Consider the following 22427-nt stretch of genomic DNA (forward strand, 5'->3'; position numbering starts at 1 on the left):
CTGATAAAAGGATTCTTTTTCCTACTTTGTAAATTTGTTTTCACGAAAAAAAAATGATGTATTTTAAGTGAATCATTATACATTCAATAAAGAGACTTTATTGAAAAGAATTTAAAATGGAAGCTGCCCTAGAAAATGAAAGACACGCCAATAAAAAACAGCAGGTTGTACACATTGGTAACAAAAATATACAGGTTGTCTAGAATCCTAAAATGGAAATAAGGTAAAAGTATTTTCACTTCTCAATTGTCATCCTCATAAAAGGTATTATCTCTGCCTTTGTCTAGGTTTATATTTTGTGTTGAGAATTGCAATATCATTTCAACAGCTTTTTTTCATGGCTCTATTCTAGAAAATTAGGATAGAGAGACTTCATTACCAGAAAAGACTTTGTGTGTGTTCTGCTAAATTGAATTTTTCAATGAGTGTGTGTATTTGTGTTTGTTTTTGTCATGTCTTTGTTTAACTAAACAGACCACACTCAAGGGCAGCCCGAGCTAGAACTTTTCTCCAGTTGATTCCCTCTCTGTGGTGGTCTCTAATTAACTCTCCAAAGTTACTTCCCAGGAGGAAAATGGCGTTAGAATCCTCCTCCAACAAGAAGCCTCTGGGTCCAGGGTCTTTTCCACTTCCTCACCTGTCCTCAGGTACCCGCCTTGCTTTATCATATCCATCTTGGATCTGCCACGAGCCAGGCACCCCACTGTACGCAGATGAGATGGACCTGAATAGTCCCCGCCTCCTCAGCTCAACGTAAGTTTAAAGTAGCAGCGTCCTTTTCCAAGTTCTGTTTTTTATTTTGTTTTTCTGTCAGGTTCCCTTAATTATGCGCAGTTTAGACTCAGATGGGTCCCTGTAAGTGCAGCCATCAATCACAAATCACAAAAGACTCAGAGTGCCGACAGACGTGATAGCAATCTGTCTCCATTTTTGGAGAGAAAGAGAGCCAATTTCGTGAACTTCACAAAGTAAATGGGTCTAAAATTTTAAAATTAGAAAAATTATCCCCTCAAGTACCCTCGTCTGGGAAGTTTTAATAGCGGTAACCTCAAGCTCGCCCAACTACTTTCAACTCTTGTTCGAGTTGAATGAGAATCAAAAGAAAAAGGACCACTGGAGAGCAGGAGAAAAGCTGGAGGATGCGGGCATCGATCCCGCTACCTCTCGCATGCTAAGCGAGCGCTCTACCATTTGAGCTAATCCCCCACTGCTGGCCACGGCTGCTTATCTCTTCCTCTAGAGAGAGAACAGAGCGTTTAGACGCGAAGATAAATATTCTTGACCACATTCTTGTCCCTGTTTCATGGTTAAGGCCAAAGTAACAAAAAATTGTTCCTCTCCTTCGAGCCGGAATCGAACCAGCGACCTAAGGATGACTATGGACACGACGCTACAGTCCTCCGCTCTACCAGCTGAGCTATCGAAGGGAGTGGAGGAGTATGTTCTCAACTCATCTTCATAACTTTTAGTCATTTTTCTAGGCTTCGTGTGCTTTCTACCGCGTTGCCTTCGTGATTCCCAGGTTCCTTGGACACGAGATCCTCCTTGCGGACCTCCCAGCTCCTCACGGCAGCCGCCCCGAGCGCTCGCATCGCCGACCTTGCACGGGCTCTGAGGACTAGGTCAGGGGCCTGGCCCCGGGGAGCCGGCCGTTGGCCCGGGACGCGGCTTTGCCGCGTTGGCACTCAGGGGCTCGGGAAACGCCGAAGACGCTTTAGAAACAAGCGAAGGCCGTGACCCGGCAGCCTCCCCGCTGAGCGCAGACTCAGTGCCCCGCTCGCTCAGAACTCGGACCGCATGTCCCCGTTTCCGGGATTCGCAAAAGATTCACACCGAGGAAGCTAAGGGTTTCGACCTGTTATTTGGAAAGTTATGTATTATCAGAGAAATCCTTATGCGGAAAGGACCATAAATCACAGGAAGCTCGACAAAAGCGTCCTTGTCTCCTTCGAGCCGGAGTCGAACCAGCGACCTAAGGATGCCTCTTGAAGGTATTAACTACAGTCCTCCGCTCTACCAGCTGAGCTATCGAAGGGACGGGAAGGCACCCTGCCCCCGCCCCCTGAGATTCAATACCTAGGAACCAGAGCGCGCGCAACCCTTAGCCAGAGATGAAATTGAGCATGCGTAATGGAGGGAGTGGGGCGCGAAGGGAGTACGTGCCCGAATGTTGTTTTATGCGTGCGCAGAAAGACTACCCGGCTGTGGCTCGCGGAGCCTGACTGCGGCAGGAGCTAGTTCCGAACTCTCGTGTCAAGATTCAAGACTCCTCCGCGTGTCTGTCGCACTTTTTCTTTACTCCCGGTATTAGGGGAGTTACTGTCGGGTGTGGCTTCCCTGTTCTGTAACCTTTATGTCTCCTCACCCCTCGTGTGAGGGGTCCGTGGTGCAGGGTGATGCGTCCGACTACGAATCAGAGGACTGTAGGTACGATTCCTTCCAGTCTTGGCGTTTTTGTCCCCTTAGTTTTAAAAATAAGAGATTTTTACTACTTCGGGGTTCTCCCAAGCACAAATGCCGAGAGTTTACCACACCTCGAGGGCGGAGAGCCACCGGGCTTGGTTTCCGATGCCGCCTGTCGAACTTTCGAGATGTTGAGATGTTCGCGAACACTAATAACGGGACGCCGGTGGCCGGGCGAGGAGGACGGCGCGGGGCAAAGCCGAGGAAAGGAGGGGTGGTTCCCGCGGGCTCCAGGTAGGAAGCGGGGAGGGAGCCCCGAGGTCAAGCCCGCAGTTCCCGGGACAAAGCTGGTTAATGTCGCGGGGCTGCGTCTACCGCGGCTCAGCTCGTCGGGCCTTGGAAGGTATTTGAAGACGTTGCGGTCACCCAGTTACTAACCCACGCCAGCCATGCCCGACAACGCAGAGGGAACAAAGTTATTTACAAGGTTCTTTGGAGCCCGCTCCCATTTTACATTTCATTTAACAAACCCCTTCTCGGTTGTCAGCAGAGCAGAAAAACCATTTAATGATTTGGGTTCTGCCCTCAAGGGCCTTTCAACCAAGAGGGCATAATGTTGGTTTGAGCAAATTGAGTTTTTATTTTGAAATTATTGATCTTATTTGTGGAAAGGGGTTTAGAATTAGTTCTTAAGTCTCCCCAAGTAAGGTAACAGCTCCCCAAAGTAAAAGTTTTAATAAAATGTGAGGATGAGTTAAGGAGAAAATGCGAGGTTAGGAAAAAGGGCTAGTCATTAAGGGGGAAAGCGGCTTCCTTAAGGCTACACAAACATGGTTGAAAGGAGTTAAAAATTTAGAGGGTGGGGCAAGCACAGACTATTTGAACGAAATGGTGGGCTTTATTTTTGTTTCCTAGTGAACATTTTGCCATTTTTCGCACGTAACAAGCCGGTAGCTTTTTAAAGTTATATGGTGTTTCCGAGAGTTAAAAAAAATACTGTCTCTGTGAGAGGCGGGGAAGATGTGTCGCACCCCTCCTCCCAAGTTTATAGGAAGAACCTTGTAAATTAGGCTAAGAGGAAAGGGCCTTCATTTTATTCGTACTGTCTCATTTTATAGAGTGGCAAGTCAGGCGTTTATTATCTGCAGAGGTCACTGTCGTGGCCATCACTGCACTGTGGCGGAATCCTGGCCCCTTGGTATAACCCCTTCCTGATGCACCCTCTTCCAAAACAGCCAGCCAGATCAGAGTGACGCGTTCCAGGAGGGCCAAGATGTTTCCTGATTTCTGGCCCTCTTGTGATAGAAATCCACACAGAGCTAATGTAAGCAAGTGGCATATATTACGGTGATACAGGGGTGTCCCAGGGAAACCATGGAGGAGTGGTAACCAAGCCTCCTTGTGGCTTTCCTCAGTGCCTCTCAGCTTCTCTCTCTGCTTCTCTAGTGCACACACAGTTGGAAACATGGTGCTGCACCCCTCCATCCCCACTACCCTAAAAGTTCCTGACCTTTATCCCTTAGTCTATTGCCGAAGATTGAATATTTAGTCCCTCCGCCTGGCCCCAAATTGATATGTTGAAAACCTAATGCCCAAGTGATGGTATTAGGAGGTGGGGTCTATGGGAAGTGATTAAGTCGTGAGGTCACAGCCCTTACGTATGGGATTAGTGCCCTTATCAAAGAGGCCTCAGAGAGATGCCTCCTCTCTTCCAGTCATGTGAGCATACAGTGAGAAGGGTTGGACACATGATTGCATCCCTCTTTCCTAGGATGTCAGTGAAAGATAATAAAGATATACAAGAAGAAAAAGTTTCCTGCCACATGGAAAACGAAGTAGGTACATTCAGCAAACCTGAGCTTTAAAATAATTTCTGGGATTGTGGAAAGCAAGTGAGATTGAATAGATACATGGCCCAAAATGGAGAAAATCACAGCTCAGAATACACGTTCTAGAAGCTTGCAGAAACAACCATTTTCCCATGGAGCTCCGAAGAGGCTTCAGGCACAGAGGCAGCAGCTCAAAGGTCGGAGGCCCACAACAATGTGCAGCTGCTGCAGCCTTTGCCCCAGCTGGAGCTACCTGGAGAACGGCTTAAGCAGAGCAGATTTGCCTGGGGAGAGCCTATGGGGTGAGTATAGGGCTGGGGAGAGAGGCAGAGGAGAGCCTAATAATAAGACACCTGGAGAGAAAGAAAGGCTACCCCACCCCACTCGCAATTAAGTTGGCTGTTTGGAGCATCTTGGGCCAGCACCATAGAAATGAAAAACCCTGCTTATCCCCAGGACCCAGGCATTTTACAAACACCAATCAACGTAGTCCTTGATTCATGAATATGAGCATATGTCTACCAGACATTTGAGAGGAAACAAAAACAACTTAAGAAAGTCCAAGATGAACAAACAAAATAACTGATCCAGGAGGAAACAGATGATGCAAGGAATAATACAAAACCACTTTTTAAAATGCTAATTGATATTCTCAGGGACATCCAAGAGGATATTGCAGCAATAAAAACCAGAACAAGGTGGTATTAAAAGGAGCCAGGAGAGAAAAATTGACTTCTTGAAAACTAAGAGTGATTGCGAAGGTGAAAAATAACACTGATTATGGCAAAAGATCAAATTTTGAGTTATAGAAGATAGAATGGAAAATATCTCCCAGGACACCAGAATAGAGAGAGGAGAAAATATACACCTAAAAGCATGGCGGTTAGACCCAGAAAACACAATGGCTGTCTAGTCAGAGTTCCAGAAAGGGAAAACAGAGACAATGTAAGGAAAGGAATGGAAGAAAGACACTAGTTATTGAAAGGGCCATCCAAGTAGGATGAATGAAAAACAGCTGTGTCTGGACACAGCCTAGTGGAATTTTAAAGCATTGAGGATAAAGATGAAACCCCCAAAGCTTTCATAGATGGGGAAAAAAACAGGCTAGCTACAAAGGAATGAGAATCAGATTATGATCAGATTTCTTATCAGAAATACTGGACGCTAGAAGACAGTAGAGCAAGGCCTTCAAAGTTCTGTGGGGAAATAATTTTGAACCTGGAATTGTATAACCAATCAAAGTAGCGATCACATATGAGGACAAATAGATAATTCACACAAAGTCTCAGTTTAAATCCCGTGATTCCTTTCTGAAACAAATTTTTAGAAAAAATATTACTTGAAGTTCTTATAATGATTGGTTTCTCCAGGAAGCAGAAGCTGACACAGAATTAGAGTACGAAATTTTACTGGACGGGAACATCCGTGAACAGAGAAGGGGAAGACACAGTACTGGGGGGGGGTAGCCATCAGACAGTGACGCAGACCTGACAAAGTCTCTGCCAGCCCCCTCGGTAGCTGCAGAGCAGATTTCCCTTTAGTGGAGTCCTGAGGGGGGCAGAAATGGCTAGGCCCTTATACAACCTCCTTGTCAGAAACTGACAACCTTAGCCAGGAAACTGAGGTGAATCCTGAAGAAGTTAACACCAGGAAGCTCTCAGTTAACCATCCTCCTTGCAGCTGGGCAGTGAGTCCTTTCTGGAAAGGCAGTCTAGGAGCAAATACTCTATGTCTGCCACAGATGTACTTCATCAAAACAAGAATCCAAGAAAGAGGAGTACCCAGGATTTAAAAAGAAGAAAGGAACCAACTCAACGTAACTCAACGTAAATCCCAGGTTAACAGTGATGCAGCAAGCCCAGAAAGCAATCAGGACAAATTAGGAAAAAACAGAAGAGGTCAGAGGGCTCTAGGAATATGATCTTTGAAGAAGAAAATGGATTCTTTCACAGTAAACGTGGTTAAGGACCAGGAAGAGCTTAGAGATATGATAAAGGCATGTTGCTTTTCTCAAAAAGCAAACCAAAACTAATTAGGAATTTCTAAAAGAGTACATAGAGCTTTATAAAGAACTCATGGTCCAAATATAAGGCAAACTGAAATCTGGCATGATTTTGAGAAATTGATGACCTGTGTTGCAGGCTAACTTATGCCCCCTCCCCCACTTATATTGAACCTCGAACTTTGAGAATGTGCCTATATTTGGAGATAGGGCCTTTAAAGAGACAACTAAAATGGGGTTGTTAGCGTGGGTCCTCATCCACTTTGACTAGTGTCCTTATAAATGAGGATATAGGGAGAGGGAGAGACACCAGACACACAGACGACCACGTGAACACACGGCAAGAAGGCACACACCTGCAAGCCCGGGAGAGAGGCCTCAGAAGAAACCAAGCCTGCTGACATCTTGATCTTGGACCTCTTGCCTCCACAACGGTGAGGAAACAAACTGTTGTTTAAGCCACCCAGTCTGTGGTATTTTGTTATGGTAACCCTAGCAAACTAATACAGGCATGGTGAGGAAAGAGAAGTTTGCTTTCTTTTCTGCATCCATTGGTATGGTTTCCATGTTTGACCACATGCAAACACGTGTGGGGCAGACAGTCCCATAGTTGTCATCTAATACAGCATTTAATAACAGTTGCATTTATTTATTTATTTATTTGGTAATGTTTGTAAATGCTTGGCATTCTCGTTATTAGCAATACAGTGTTTTTGCATTCTTTTTTTTGAATTTTTGAATGTTATTTTATTATTTTTTATACAGCAGGTTGTTACTGGTTATCTATTTTATACATATTAGTGAATACATGTAAATCCCACTCTCCCAATTCATCCCACCACCACCACCCCCAACACTTGCCCCCGCTTTCCCCCTTTGGTGTCCATACGTTTGTTCTCTACATCTGTGTCTCTATTTCTGCTGTGCAAACCGGTTCATCTGTACCGTTTTTCAAGGTTCCACATACATGTGTTAATATATGATATTTGTTTTTCTATTTCTCACTTACTTCACTCTGTATGACAGTCTCTAGATCCATCCACGTCTCTACAAATGACCCAATTTCGTTCCTTTTTATGGCTGAGTAATATTCCATTATATATATATACCACATCTTTATCCGTTCATCATCAACGGGCATTTAGGTTGCTTGCATGACCTGCTATTGTAAATAGTGCTGCAATGAACATTGGGGTGCATGTGTCTTTTTGAATTACGGTTTTCTCTGGGTATATGCCCAGTAGTGGGATTGCTGGGTCATATGGTAATTCTATTTTTAGATTTTTAAGGAACCTCCATACTGTTCTCCATAGTGGCTGTATCAATTTACATTCCCACCAACAGTGCAACAGGGGTCCCTTTTCTCCACACCCTCTCCAGCATTTGTTGTTTGTAGATTTTCTGATGATACCCATTCTAACTGGTGCAAGGTGATACCTCATTTGTAGTTTTGATTTGCATTTCTCTAATAATTAGTGATGTTGAGCAGCTTTTCATGTGCTTCTTGGCCATCTGTATGTCTTCTTTGGAGAAATGTCTATTTAGGTCTTCTGCCCATTTTTTGATTGGGTTGTTTGTTTTTTAATATTGAGCTGTATGAGCTGTTTATATATTTTGGAGATTAATCCTTTGTTGACTCATTTGCAAATATTTTCTCCCATTCTGAGGGTTGTCTTTTTGTCTTGTTTATAGTTTCCTTTGCTGTACAAAAGCTTTTAAGTTTCATTAGGTCCCATTTGTTTATTTTTTTTTCCCATTACTCTAGGAGATGGGTCAAGAAAGATCTTGCTGTGATTTATGTCCAAGAGTGTTCTTCTTATGTTTTCCTCTAAGAGTTTGATAGTGTCTGGTCTTACATTTAGGTCTTTAATCCATTTTGAGTTTATTTTTGTGTATGGTGTTAGGGAGTGTTCTGATTTCATTCTTTTACATGTAGCTGTCCAGTTTTCCCAACACCACTTATTGAAGAGACTGTCTTTTCTCCATTGTATATCCTTGCCTCTTTTGTCATAGATTAGTTGACCATAGGTGCATGGGTTTATCTCTGGGCTTTCTATCCTGTTCCATTGATCTGTATTTCTGTTTTTGTGCCAGTACCATATTGTCTTGATTACTGTAGCTTTGTAGTATAGTCTGAAGTCAGGGAGTCTGATTCCTCCAGCTCTGTTTTTCTTTCTCAAGATTGCTTTTGCTATTTGGGGTCTTTTGTGTCTCCATACAAATTTTAAGATTTTTTGTTTTAGTTCCGTAAAAAATGCCACTGGTAATTTGATAGGGATTGCATTGAATCTGTAGATTGCTTTGGGTAGTATAGTCATTTTCACAATATTGATTCTTCCAATCCAAGAACATGGTATATCTCTCCATCTGTTTGTGTCATCTTTGATTTCTTTCATCGGTGTCTTATAGTTTTTTTTTTAATTTTATTTTTATTTATTTATTTTGGCTGCGTTGGGTCTTTGTGGCTGCGCGTGGGCCCTCTCCAGTTGCAGCGAGCGGTGGCCACTCTTCGCTGTGGTGCGTGGGCTTCTCATCGTGGTGGCCTCTCTTGTTGCGGAGCACGGCTCTAGGCACGCAGGCTTCAGTAGCTGTGGCACACGGGCCTAGTTGCTCCTTGGCATCCTCCCGGACCAGTGCTTGAACCCCTGTCCCCTGCATTGGCAGGCGGACTCTTAACCACTGTGCCACCAGGGAAGCCTGTCTTATAGTTTTCTGAGTACAGGTCTTTTACCTCCGTAGGTAGGTTTATTATTAGGTATTTTATTCTTTTTGTTGCAATGGTAGTGGGTTTGTTTCCTTAATTTCTCTTTCTGATCTTTCGTTGTTAGTGTATAGGAATGCAAGAGATTTCTGTGCATTAATTTTGTATCCTGCAACTTTACCAGATTCATTGATTAGCTCTAGTAGTTTTCTGGTGGCATCTTTAGGATTCTGTATGTATAGTATCATGTCATCTGCAAACAGTGACGGTTTTACTTCTTTTCCAATTTGTATTCCTTTTATTTCTTTTTCTTCTCTGATTGCTGTGGCTAGGACTTCCAAACCTATGTTGAATAATAGTGGCCAGAGTGGACATCCTTGTCTTGTTCCTGATCTTAGAGGAAATGCTTTCAGTTTTGCACCATTGAGAATGATGTTTGCTGTGGGTTTGTCGTATACGGCCTTTATTATGTTGAGGTAGGTTCCCTCTAAGCCTACTTTCTGGAGAATTTTTATCATAAATGCGTGTTGAATTTTGTCAAAAGCTTTTTCTGCATCTATTGAGATGATCATATGGTTTTTCTTCTTCAATTTGTTAATATGGTGTATCACATTGATTGATTTGCATATATTGAAGAATCCTTGCATCCCTGGGATAAATCCCACTTGATCATGGTATATAATCCTTTTAATGTGTTGTTGAATTCTGTTTGGTAGTATTTTGTTGAGGATTTTTGCATCTATATTCATCAGTGATATTGGTCTGTAATTTTCTTTTTTTGTAGTATCTTTGGTTTTGGTGTCAGGGTGATGGTGGCCTCATAGAATGAGTTTGTGAGTGTTCCTTCCTCTGCAATTTTTGGAAGAGTTTGAAAAGGATGAGTGTTAGCTCTTCTCTAAATGTTTGATAGACTTCACCTGTGAAGCCATCTGGTCCTGGACTTTTGTTTCTTGGAAGATTTTTAATCACAGTTTCAATTTCAGTGCTTGTGATTGGTCTGTTCATATTTTCCATTTCTTCCTGGTTCAGCCTTGGAAAGTTATACCTTTCTAAGAATTTGTCCATTTCTTCCAGGTTGTCCATTTTATTGGCATAGAATTGCTTGTAGTAGTCTCCTATGATGCTTTGTATTTCTGTGGTGTCCACTGTAACTTCTCCTTTTTCATTTCTAATTTTATTGATTTGAGTCCTCTCCCTCTTTTTCTTGATGAGTCTGGCTAAAGGTTTATCAATTTTGTTTATCTTCTTAAAGAACCAGCTTTTAGTTTTACTGATCTTTGCTATTGTTTTCTTTGTTTCTATTTCATTTATTTCTGCTCTGATCTTGATGATTTCTTTCCTTCTGCTAACTTTGGGTTTTGTTTGTTCTTCTTCCTCTAGTTCCTTGAGGTGTAAGGTTAGATGGTTTATTTGAGATTTTTCTTGTTTCTTGAGGTAGGCTTGTATTGCTATAAACTTCCCTCTTAGAAATGCTTTTGCTGCAGCCCATAGGTTTTGGATCATCTTGTTTTTGTTGCAATTTGTCTCTAGGTATTTTTTGATTTCCTCTTTGATTTCTTCAGTGATCTCTTGGTTATTTAGTAAGGTATCGTTTAGCCTCCATGTGTTTGTGTTTTTTACATTTTTTTCCCTGTAATTGATCTCTAATCTCATAGCACTGTGCTTGGAAAAGATGTTTGATATGATTTCCGTTTTCTTAAATTTACTGAGGCTTGATTTGTGACCCAAGATATGATCTATCCTGGAGAATGTTCCATGTGCACTTGAGAAGACAATGTAATCTGCTGTTTTTGGATGGAATGTCCTATAAATATCAATTAAATCTATCTGTTCTATTGTGTCATTTAAAGCTTGTGTTTCCTTATTAATTTTCTGTCTGGATGATCTGTCCATTGGTGTAATTGAGGTGTTAAAGTCCCCCACTGTTATTGTGTTACTGTCAATTTCCTCTTTTATAGCTGTTAGCAGTTGCCTTATGTATTGAGGTGCTCCTATGTTGGGTGCATATATATTTATAATTGTTATATCTTCTTCTTGGATTGATCCCTTGATCATTATGTAGTGTCCTTCCTTGTCCTTGTCACATTCTTTATTTTAAAGTCTATTTTATCTGATATGAGTATTGCTACTCCAGCTTTCTTTTGATTTCCTTTTGCATGGAATATCTTTTTCAGTCCCCTCACTTTCAGTCTGTATGTGTCCCTAGGTCTGAAGTGGGTCTCTTGTAGACAGCATATATATGGGTCTTGTTTTTGTATCCATTCAGTGAGCCTGTGTCTTTTGGTTGGAGCATTTAATCCATTCACGTTTAAGGTAATTATCGATATGTATGTTCCTATTACCATTTTCTTAATTGTTATGGGTTTGTTTTTGTAGGTCCTTTTTTTCTTTTGTGTTTCCCACTTAGAGAAGTTCCTTTAGCATTTGTTGTAGAGCTCGTTTGGTGGTGCTGAATTCTCTTAGCTCTTGCTTGTCTGTAAAGCTTTTGATTTCTCCGTTGAATGTGAATGAGATCCTTGCCAGGTAGAGTAATCTTGGTTGTAGGGTCTTCCCTTTCATCACTTTAAATATATCGTGCCACTCCCTTCTGGCTTGTAGAGTTTCTGCTGAGAAATCAGCTGTTAACCTTATGGGAGTTCCCTTGTATGTTATTTGTCGTGTTTCTCTTGTTGCTTTCAGTAATTTTTCTTTGTCTTTAATATTTGCCACTTTGATTACTATGTGTCTTGGCGTGTTTCTCCTTGTGTTTATCCTGCCTGGGACTCTGTGAACTTCCTGGACTTGGGTGGCTATTTCCTCTCCCATGTTAGGGAAGTTTTTGACTATAATTTCTTCAAATATTTTCTCGGGTTCTGTCTTTCTCTCTTCTCCTTCTGGGACCCCTATAATGTGAATGTTGTTTTGTTTAATGTTCTCCCAGAGGTCTCTTAGGCTGTCTTCATTTCTTTTCATTCTGTATTCAGTTCCGCGGCAGTGAATTCCATCATTCTGTCTTCCAGGTCACTTATCTGTTCTTCTGCCTCAGTTATTCTGCTATTGATTCCTTCTAGTATATTTTTCATTTCAGTTATTGTATTGTTCATCTCTGTTTGTTTGTTCTTTGATTCTTCTAGGTGTTTGTTCTTTAATTCTTCTAGGTCTTTGTTAAACATTTCTTGCATCTTCTTGGTCTTTGCCTCCATTCTTTTTCTGAGGTCCTGGATCATCTTCACTATCATTATTCTGAATTCTTTTTCTGGAAGGTTGCCTATCTCCACTTCATTTAGTTGTTTTTCTGGGGTTTCATCTGGTACAAAGTTCTCTGCCTTTTCATTTTGTCTGTCTTTCTGTGAATGTGGTTTTCCTTCCACAGGCTGCAGAATTGTAGTTCTTCTTGCTTCTGCTGTCTGCCCTCTGGTGGATGAGGCTATCTAAGCGGCTTGTAACAGTTGCTTTTAAAGGAAGGAGCTGATGCCCAAAGATGTGAAATCACTTACCTTCAGTAACAAAGTTGAACAACGGCAGATGAGAGTTCAGATCTCCTGAGTCACCAGCCAGAACTCCTTGCTTGGCACTACTTGTCGCCAGTTGGACACTTGCGTTAGAGGGACTGGATGCTGGACTGCTCCCTGGGAGAAGGGAGGTTGAAAGGCAGTTTCTGATGTCAGGCAAGGTTCAGTGTTGACCAGGACATTCTGGAAGTAGGAGAGTGTTGGTTTATTCAAGGGAACTGTCTTTTCATCTCTCGAACCCAATGATCAAGTTCCTGAAATTTGTTAACAGTGGAGCTCCATGAAAATTCTGCCAAGATGCCCTGAGATCTGAAGGAAAAAGCCGTTGTTCAACTTGGAAAAATACCTTACACATATCAACATGAAAGGACTTTCACGTTCTTCCTTTCAATTAAGGAAACCATTTGCAGATCACAAGGCTCTACCAAGAAAGGTTAAATAATTTCCTCAGAATGACCCTCCAAATTGGGGGAGGAGGGATGAATTCAGGTTTACTGATTCCTCATCCATGGCTTTCTGTAAATATTTACTGTGTCCAGGATGGTTATTTGTGAGAAAGCACAGAGATGATGTTTCCAAAGTCAGAAAGGGAACCATTCTGGAGACCTCTAGGGGAGCTACAGTTGATTCTTGTTATGCGTGGTGGTTAGGTTCTATAGAAGTCACCGCAAACAGTGATTTAGTGAATACGGAACCATTGCTTCTGGGGGAAATACAGGGTTAAGTTCCCTTGAGCCTCTGTTCACAACGTTTTCATCATTAAGTGATCAGTACACAACCTTGTTTTATGCATGTTTCTGTAAAGACACCTTATTTAATACATACTACTGATTCAGTAACTTGGAACTCATGCCCAGCAGCACTATTACTCATATCTGAAAGAAGCTTATCTAACATACATATTTTTTCCATGAGGCACATCATAATTTCTTGCACTTAGGAACATTAGGCAGCACTATGCTTTTAAACACTTTAAATAATGAAATTACCAACAAAAAGCACAAAAATGCAAAAAAAGTGGCACTTGTTTACAGTAAGAAAGGTGAAACAAAAAGAATGTTGTCAGTCTCAGCTGGGAGCAGGTACTCTGGGCAACTGGAATTTTTTGCTGTTCTGTATATCTCTGTGAATGACCACGAAAGCACCCTGAGTATTGATTTTGGGGTTACAAATAAATATTAGCAGGTAGGCAAATTTGCAAATATGGCATCTGTGATAATGAAATTGACTATATTATTAAGTCACACTAAATCCTGAATTATATGCCAAATCACTACCTCGAAAGATCTTAATGAGACTAACCCCCAGCTCCCCACCTCCGTTAAGCAGGTTAACAGGAGCCATTTGTACTACAGGGAGACGGCAAGACTGACCCATCCACTTCCCAGGGCCCCATAAGCCTCTGCAAACTCACTTGCAGTCTTTCACACTCAGGGAAAGTAGAGCTCTCATCTTGTTCACACAGTGTCTTCCCCAAGATAGGATTTGGGAGGTGGGGGAGGGAGGGGGAGGATGTTGCAGGGAGAATTTCTTCAGAGATTCATATTCCTTTAACAGCCTTTTATTTACTGTTTACTATGTGTTAGGCATTGTTCTAGTGCTGGAGACGTAGCAGTAAACAAAACAGACAAATCCCTACTCTGATGGAGCACACATTCTGAAGGGGCAGACAATAAATTGACCGTAAATAACATATAGAGTAGGCTCAACAGTGGTGAGTACCAGAGGGAGAAATAAAGCACAGGTAGATCCAGAGTGTGGAGGGTACTGTGCTTCTCACAGTGGAAAATTGACGTAGGAAAAAAGCAAAATAAATTGCTACAGTATATATACATATACATACACACACATACATTTATTTTAAATGGTTGCAGATAAAATTCCTTTAGAAAAAGTTAAAGTTTGCTACGTTGTATTTCCTTTGTACTATGAAGAAATAATAAAGGATTGCTAATTTAATAGTCTGACATAAGTAATGGTATATTTTTACTAATAGAAATTTCACAATTTGTACCTTACTTTGTACAATGGAGAAATTGAGTATAATTTCACTTTTATTATGAATAGATAACATTTAAAGTCATGAAAAGATTGTACATCTCATTGTATGAGTGGTATTGAAATGCCTTATTTTTATATATAATAGCAAAGGTTCTCATTCCAATCTTATGGAATCAGAATAATGGAACAGGATATATTAACTTGGATTTATAGACCTATGTATTCACTTTTAGTGGGGAGGGGACAAGTTAGAATATACTGAGGGTAAACTCTGTTTTGACATTAAATAAGTATTGTTTCTGACTTTACAGAATTCACATATGTCTTAGGGCACCAGGGTGGTATAGTAATTAAGCAGATAGATGGGAGAGCTAGACTACCTGAGTCCAAATGCTCGTTCTTCTGTTGTTAAGGGCACAAGTTAATGTCTCCAATTTTCCCATCTGTGAAATGGGAAATGATAGTACCTACCTCATAGGGTTGCTGTGAGGATTAAATGAGTCAATCTATATTAAGCACTACGCTAAGAATAGGGTCTGGCACATAGCACCATACATATGTTTGTTTGTTATTAAAAAACATATTAAGTTTTCTTAACACTATCTACACATCCTAGAAAATTGTGGCAGGAACTTTATCAGAATTTAAAAGTCACAGCTGTTTACCAATACCAACTACTCTAGAATCACTTTTTAAAGTAAAAAAAAAAAATCCAACTTGAGGCGGAGGCAGGGGAGAAGTGAGAGGCGGCCCGGTGGGGTGTCGGTGGTGGTGGGGGGTGTGTGGAGCGCGAGAGTGAGCCGGTGGCTGAATGAGTTTATCCCTATGGGCGGTGAGAGGCCCGGGGCCTACCTCGGAGGAGCGGGGTCGCGGCGCCAGCTAGCAGCGCCCCCACCCCCACACTGGTCCCCGGGCCCGGTGGCGCAGCGGCGGCCCAGTTGTGAGGAGGCGGGGAAGCGAGTGTCCGGCCCCAGCCGTGGAGGGCATGGACGTGGGCCCGGACCCTGGGCTGATGCAGAAGTTCAGCTGCCTGGGCACCGCCGCCAAGGACGAGCTCATCTCCAAGTTCCAACGATTGCTCGGCTTCCAGCTCAACCCGGCCGGCTGTGCCTTCTTCCTGGACATGACCAACTGGAACCTACAAGGAGCAATTGGCACCTATTATGACTTTGAGAGCCCAAACATCAGTGTGCCATCTGTGTCCTTTGTTGAAGATGTCACCATAGGTGAACGGAAGTCGATATATCCTTATGCTCAATATATAAAAACATGGCGGATCCAAAATTCTGGGGCAGAGGCCTGGCCTCCAGGGGTTTGTCTTAAATATGTCAGGGGAGACCAGTTTGGACATGTGAACATGGTGTTGGTGAGATTGCTAAAGCCCCAGGAGATTGCAGACGTCAGCGTCCAGATGTGAAGCCCCAGCAGAGCAGGAATGTGTCAGGGACAGTGGCGGATGTGCACTGCTACAGGACTCTACTATGGAGATGTCATCTGGGTCATTCTCAGTGTGGAGGTGGGTGGACTTTTAGGAGTAATGCAGCAGCTGTCATCTTTTGAAACGGAGTTCCACACACAGCCACATCGCAAGGTAGAAGGAAACTTCACCCTGTTTGCCTCTCCCCGAAAGAACCGACAGTCAGATGAAAACAAAAGACCCTGGGGGTTCCGGGTTCGACTCGATCAGCAAAAACACATGGGCTCCTGCTCCTGACCAAACCGAGCAAGATGAGAGTAGACTCTCACAGAACTCTGTAAATCTGTCCCCCAGCGGTCACGCAAACAACTTATCAGTAGTGACTTACAGTAAGGGGCTCCATGGGCCTTACCCCTTCAGTCAGTCTTAAACAGGTGTCACCAAGAAGAAAAATTAACGAAAGACACAAGGCTTGACTCTGGGAGGTGAGGGCAAGGGGTTCCTCTGGATTGCAGACCACATCGCAGGGACCCGTGGCTCTGACCCCCATCCTGGAAGAAGAGGAAGAATCAGAAAGACTAGTTTTGAGTAAACTCAGCGTGTGTGTATGTGAATGCTGAGTGGTGGGAGTGGTGTTAAGGCTACCAAGAAGAAATCCTTGCAGCCACTTTGGGTTTTGTTTATTAGGCGTCAGTCTAACAAGTCATTAGGGCACTTGGGAAGGAAAAAAATGTTTAAAATGGGGGGAAAAAAGCCATCTTTTTAAACAAAAATTATTTTGCCTACAGACAGGTTGTAGTTTTGAGCACATGTTAATTTTTTCCCCTCTTTCCCCACTTTTATTTTTTTAGATAAGGGATAACATGCTGTTTATAGAATAGCTGCTTGCTCTGGTAGCAATTCAGGTTGAAAGCTGGCACGGCCTGCTTGGGGACTCTGCGGGTAGGTGCTGTAGGAGGACAGCTGCCGTGCCACCTGATTCCACAAGACTCTGACCCCATTTGTTTTTAATGGCATCAGCCCATGGGTTATCACGCTTGTCCTCTTCTTTTCTCTTTAATCTTCTGTTGTTTTACACCTTTGACATTTGTATTCGTCAGCCCTGTGGCTTGTTAGCATCAGAACCTCTCTGAAGACCAAACTTGCCTGTGTGGCCAGCAGAGGAAGCCTGGAGGACAGATCTCAGGTGACGTGGGAGTTTGTGAGGCCGAGAGGTGTCCTCCTGCACACACTTGTCACAGTTCAAATCGCTTTCCTTCCATGTTTCTCTTGGCGGAGAGAAGCGCCATCACGCTTACTGCTCTTTTGGATTCTTGGTATACAGCGGCTCCCCATTCACTCTGGGAACGCTGCCTCTGTGCTGTGTATATGTGTGTGCTGCGTGCACACACACACGGGTGTTGGTGCAGCTCACCAGCGAGTGTGCAGCAGGCGAACGTGAGGGTGTCCCCTGCTTCTCTGTAGTCACACAACTCGCTTCCCTGTGTTTCCCTCCAGTTGTCCTTCGGGGTGTTTTCGCAGCCTGTTAGTGGAGGCTGAGCTGCTGAGGTCTGAAAATGGAGCCCCAGATGGGGAGTTTGCCGTGGGGAAGGGCCACACTGACTGACTGCGTGATCTTGGAGACCACATTTTGCTGGGGATGAAAGGACCCCCGCCCTGAGCAGGATGCTTAGTTATTGGGAGGTGGCGGGCAAGGCACAGCCCAGCCGGAGCACAGGTTGATTGGCCGGCTGCTCGCTGGGACAGGTGTCCCCACTGGCATCCTGTGGGTTCCGAGCAGGTTGAGATGTGGGTATCTCCACGGGAAGCTCACACCAGGCCGGAACAGCTGTCTGCCAAAGATACAGGAGTATGCAAAGTCCCTCTTCTCTCCTCACCCCCTCCTTCCCTCGAGTCTTGGTTCGTTTGGTAGCCGGGGATATGGATCTAGGGCGCCGTTGCTGGGCCACCTGCCTGTTGCCACACCCCCACCCACCCCGGGGCTGTGAGACAGCAGGGAGTCCAGCTCGATGATTGGCCGCAGGGGGTCATGTAGCCTGGGTGTGGCTGAGTCTGCCTGCCTGTCTGGCTCTGTCTGGGTGTCTGAGTTACCGAAACGCGTGTGGTTTGTTCCTCCTCGTCCTCTTCCGAGACGGTTGTTGTTTTCAAGCTTGACGGTGAGAGAAAAGCTTGTATGAAATCCTCTCTTTGCCTCCCCACCTCCTCCTAAATAAAAGGGGGCGTAAACATTGGTCCACTGGAGAAGCCCCGGGGGGTGTGGGGGGGGGGGTGGGGCCTGCCTGCTGAAAGGGCAGTGCCGCTGGGGCCGGGGCCGCACTAGAGCTCACACCGGAGCACCTGCTTTCTATGCACTCACAGAACACCCCATTCCCAGCAGAGCAGAGGTGCCCAGGCCACCACAGGTCCAGGCCAGGGGCTCACGATGGCTTTTTGTCTGAGGGCCCTGTTGGGCCCAGACTGGTGCCACTGTTGCTGCCAGCCTCCGGGGACACCGCCACCCTGGAGCCCACACATGCCCAGCCGCTCTGCTCACTGGATAGCCCTCAGAGCATCACATCTCCAGCTGCCCCTGCAGGATCATGGGAGGCTTTACACCCGCTGGTCTCCGGGCTTCCTCATCTCCCCCACACTAGGTGCCCCTTCCCCTTTTCCCAGGAGGGGCTGCCTGCCGTTATTCAGCAGTGGCTTCACAGGTCACCGTCAGTGGGCCTGGCCCTGCCAGAAGGATCCTGCTCCCCCTCTTGCTTTTAGGCAGTCTCACCTGGCAAGGTAATTGTCCCAAGCACGTTGGCTTCCCTCCCAAGAACAAACCCTTTCTGTGCACATCTTTGGAGGGGTGAGCTCCTTGCAGAGGCCAGAGCGAGCGCAAGCCGCGGAGTAGGGGTGGAAGGAGTCCACGGTTCCCCCAGGACCTGGCGGCTCTTAGTGCTATTCATCCTGCCTCTTCTCGCTGGTTTGGCTCTGAGCAAGTCCTTAGAGCCCCTCTTTTCCACTGCCTAGTAGGCCAGCAGGGGCTACCCTGTCAGCCCCAGTAGTCTGTTCCTCTTGGACTCTTCACCACGTGGCAGGCTGCCTGTGGGCAGGACCACCAGTGTTTGGCACCCGCGAGGTGAGGCAGGCAGCATCCTTAAGGACCTGAGGCCAGCGGGGGAGGCAGAGGGGCTCAGGCTTGGGAGGAAGCTGTGTGTGTGCCCGGAGTGGGGTGTGCGTGGACGTGTGTGCACGCGTGCCGGCTCTTCTTCTTTTTCCCGTGGGGACAGTTGAATTGGGGGCATTTTTCTGCAAGAAACAGCCTTCTCTTCCCCCCAGCAGGGACTGGCTGTTACGTAACGTCCATCAAAGGCATTTCCAGCCAGGAGAGAACCTCACCAAGACAGCTGGTGTGGCCCAAGTGGGAAGTGGGCATAAGGATAAACCCCTCCCCAGATTCAATGGGAGCCCCAGCGGGAGAGGGTGGTGGCGTTGCCATTGCCGGGGCCCAGAACTGCAAGCTGACTCCCCGCCCCACCCTGCCCCGCCTTTTCTCTGTCTCCTGGGGTGCTGCTGGAGCGGCAGTATCCGCCCTCTCCGTCTGGACGCTGGCGTGCAGCAAGAAACTGGCTGGGTGTTTGTGGTGGGGCCTCCTGGTGCCTGGGAGGCGACAAAGATGAGGCGGTTTCTCCTGACTGTGTACGTGAATATTTGTATGATTAACACAGACTAAAAAAACCCTGAAGAAAAAAAAAAATCCAACTTCTCACTCGCTTGATTAACGTTGCAGTTATCAATCAGGCAAGAGAAGTGGCAGGTAGCCCTATGAAAGGCACACGGGATTCCTGAGAAAGCAGGTGCTGCAGGTAGAAGGAGGAGGACACAGGGGAAGTCTTTAGGAATTTGCTCTTGAGGAATTTGAGGATTTCGAGTCTTTGGGGATTTACCTGAGGAAGTCACTGGGAATTAAGTAAGGGCCATTCCCTAGAGGAATCTTCTGGAGCGGCAAAGGGCAGTTGAAGAGAAAGGTAGATAATAAAAGGAGTGACAGTTCTTTTGAAAATAAAAGAACCCTGGGAAGGATCTGGGCAGGGAGGTGTAGAAGGTTCGTTTTCAAGAAGGACAAATGTAGTTGGAAATATAAGATCATTGTGGAGAGGCAATATAGTGCAGCTGTTAATGTCATGGACTTGAGGACCAGCCTGCTCTACCCCTCACTAACTGGGTGATCATGGCCACGTTACTTCACCTTTCTGTTTTCGTTTGTCTGAAAAATGGGGAATAATAATGCTGGTAGTACTTGTCCCACAGGTGGTTGTGAGCATTAAGTGAATATGTAAATATTAAATATATAAAGCTAATATAAAGCTCTTAGGACAGTGTCAGGTCCTGAGCACGGTGACTGTTGGTTATTATAGTTCGTTCAACAGACTTTTAATTTATGAAAAATGAATCATGTTTTTTCAAATACAAATGCACCTGTGATCCTAAAAACCAACACTTTCCACCTCCTTTCAAATCCTTTAGTTTGGGGGATGGGATGTGCTGAGAAGAGGTAAGAGAGAGAACTAAGAAAAGCCAGGAGATAAGCAGGGAAGTGAATCATTTTAAAATCTATTAAAACTTTACCCTCTTATTCAGAATAACATGTATCTTTCAGGTTTTGATAGCTGAAAATTAAATTTCCTGGTATGCTATATATTGAGTTAAAAAAATAAATTCCATGCTAAATACAATAAACTTTTGAAATGAAGGCATTTTATAGAAAATTGTTATGCTAATAAGTTAATCAGTATATAGGCAATACTTTTCATTGCTTGGTGGCTTTCAGTTTTTTACTTTTATAAAGCTAATCTAGGTTAGCTTTAAAATATTGCTTTTTGCAATTATAATAATTCTGAAAATATCAGTTTAGTAAATAGTTAATGTGTATACATGCCCAAATAGATCATTCTTAAAAAATTAAAGAAAATTTTGGAATTTCATTCCCAAAGTGAATATCTGTACTAAAAAATTTCCCCCAATTATTCTTCACCAGAAAAGAAAGTGTGTCGTAGATGAAACTTCGAGAGGAGATGAATCTTGACATCTCAGGAGTGGAGATATTCGGGAACCAGAGCAGATTACTCAGAAGTAAGAAGAAAAATCCCTCCCAGGTAAGATCCTTCTTCCTGGCCCTGGGAACAGGGATGTGCCTGGGGGTTCTCAGGCATTGGAGAAGCTGATAATCAGATTTTCAGCTATGAGAAATCTCAGTTGGCAGCCCAGCTGTGAGCAGAATTAACCGCTGTCCTGTAAGTGCTGATATGATTCTGGGAATTTAGTTTTGCTTCTTGGGGACAGCCCTGGAATAGCATGAAAATTCCAGAAAATTGTATCACATTTTGGCACTGAGCATGTTTAAGTCCCCTTTTGGAGCAAGACTTTTCTCAGAAATGGTATATGTTGTGAGAATTAATCAACAGGTATTTATTAGTCTCTTCATTTTTAGCACTGTGCAAAACACAGATGTAAATGCTGACTCTAAGATGTAGTTCCGGAAATCACTGCTAATTTGAGCCACCTACAATTTGGAAATGACTTTGTTTTACAGAAACTGGTTATATGTGACTGAATCTAAATTTCTGGCCCTTTGTGGTCTAGAACTGCTCAGGAATAATATGAAGATGACTGTTACTTAGGTGCTTAGGAGGGCTGCAGGCTGGAAGAAGAGGGGTTTTGGAGAGGAGGACTTGTGTTTCTTGAATAAAGGTCTTTCTCTGCTTGGAGAAGGACTGTTGCCTGGAAATGGACATTTGCCTTCTTATCAGGGAGGAGTAAGGGATGGCTGGCTGCTGAAATTAAAAAAAAAGGTAACTCTGAAATTGAGTCAGAGGTTTGATTGGGTGCCAAGCTAATGTATTAATTTTTCTATTAATTAACTTAATTAATTTTGCTATTAATATGCTAAGCCTCCCTAAAAACTAAGGATCCTAGCAGCTTCTGCATTTCTAGCAGGTAGGAAGGAATTTCTTTATTCTATGACACAGGTTAAAAATTTACTCATTTAACAAATATTCCCCAACTGTCTACCATGTGTCAGGCACTCTTTTAAACAATGGGAATTCAGGGCACAAAACAGACAAAAATCTTAGGCCTTGTGGTGTGGGAGAAAGATAAAAAGGTATAAGGAGAGAAAGCAGAGAAGGGAAATAGGGAGCGTGAGGTGGAGCGTGCTAACAGCCCCAGGCAGGGGGTCTAGAAAGCCTGCAAAGAATGACGTTTGGGAGGAGATCTGGGGAAAGTCTCTTGATGGTGTGTTCTAAATTAGACTTTGGCTTAGAGCTGCAGTTTAACAGGATAGCAAGAAATTTCACTTCAGCTGGGTTCTGAAAGTCCTTCCCCTTCTTCAGATGATAAGGGGTCTGCAAGGGTTTATGTCTTTGTCCCCTAAGTAAGTTGTGAGCCCCTCATCTTGCTCCAGCCTGGTTGCCCCTGAGGTCTCAGTGTCCAACCCTCTGTGGTTACTTGGAGGGGCCAGATGTGGGCCCAGGAATCTTAATGTCTACAAAGTCCTGACTTAATTTTGTCACCCAGGCATCCAAGTGCTATCTCACCAGAGCCTCTCCCCTGT

At 44.1% G+C, this 22427-nt stretch overlaps 2 protein-coding genes and 3 non-coding genes across 6 annotated transcripts in view; 2 read left to right on the plus strand and 3 right to left on the minus strand.

Moving 5' to 3' along the window:
- Positions 1-574: 574 nt before the first annotated feature.
- On the plus strand, positions 575-16364 carry LOC118883366 (protein ILRUN-like). Its single transcript, XM_036830085.1, is given in 5 exon segments — positions 575-753; positions 2467-2697; positions 15355-15714; positions 15913-16077; positions 16079-16364. Coding segments are annotated over 5 exon segments (1131 nt in total). The 3' UTR covers positions 16275-16364.
- On the minus strand, positions 1134-1206 carry TRNAA-AGC. Its single transcript has one exon. It is a non-coding gene; the product is annotated as a tRNA-Ala (tRNA).
- Positions 1339-1427, minus strand: TRNAY-GUA. The gene is given in 2 exon segments: positions 1339-1374; positions 1391-1427. It is a non-coding gene; the product is annotated as a tRNA-Tyr (tRNA).
- TRNAY-GUA lies at positions 1945-2035 on the minus strand. The gene is given in 2 exon segments: positions 1945-1980; positions 1999-2035. It is a non-coding gene; the product is annotated as a tRNA-Tyr (tRNA).
- PDE7A (phosphodiesterase 7A) overlaps positions 2320-22427 on the plus strand; it is a 349141-nt gene continuing 329033 nt past the window's right edge. The window contains exons 1-2 of one of the 2 annotated variants that reach the window (XM_036830353.1): positions 2320-2423; positions 20853-20970. In XM_036830353.1, coding sequence (XP_036686248.1) covers positions 20872-20970 — 99 coding nt within the window. In that variant the 5' untranslated portion in view covers positions 2320-2423; positions 20853-20871. Of the gene's footprint in view, positions 2424-20852; positions 20971-22427 lie in introns of those variants that run through there. The other variant, XM_036830356.1, reaches the window with a different exon arrangement.

This window comes from Balaenoptera musculus, chromosome 17, assembly GCF_009873245.2.
Source record: "Balaenoptera musculus isolate JJ_BM4_2016_0621 chromosome 17, mBalMus1.pri.v3, whole genome shotgun sequence".
Taxonomy (NCBI): Eukaryota; Metazoa; Chordata; class Mammalia; order Artiodactyla; family Balaenopteridae; genus Balaenoptera; species Balaenoptera musculus.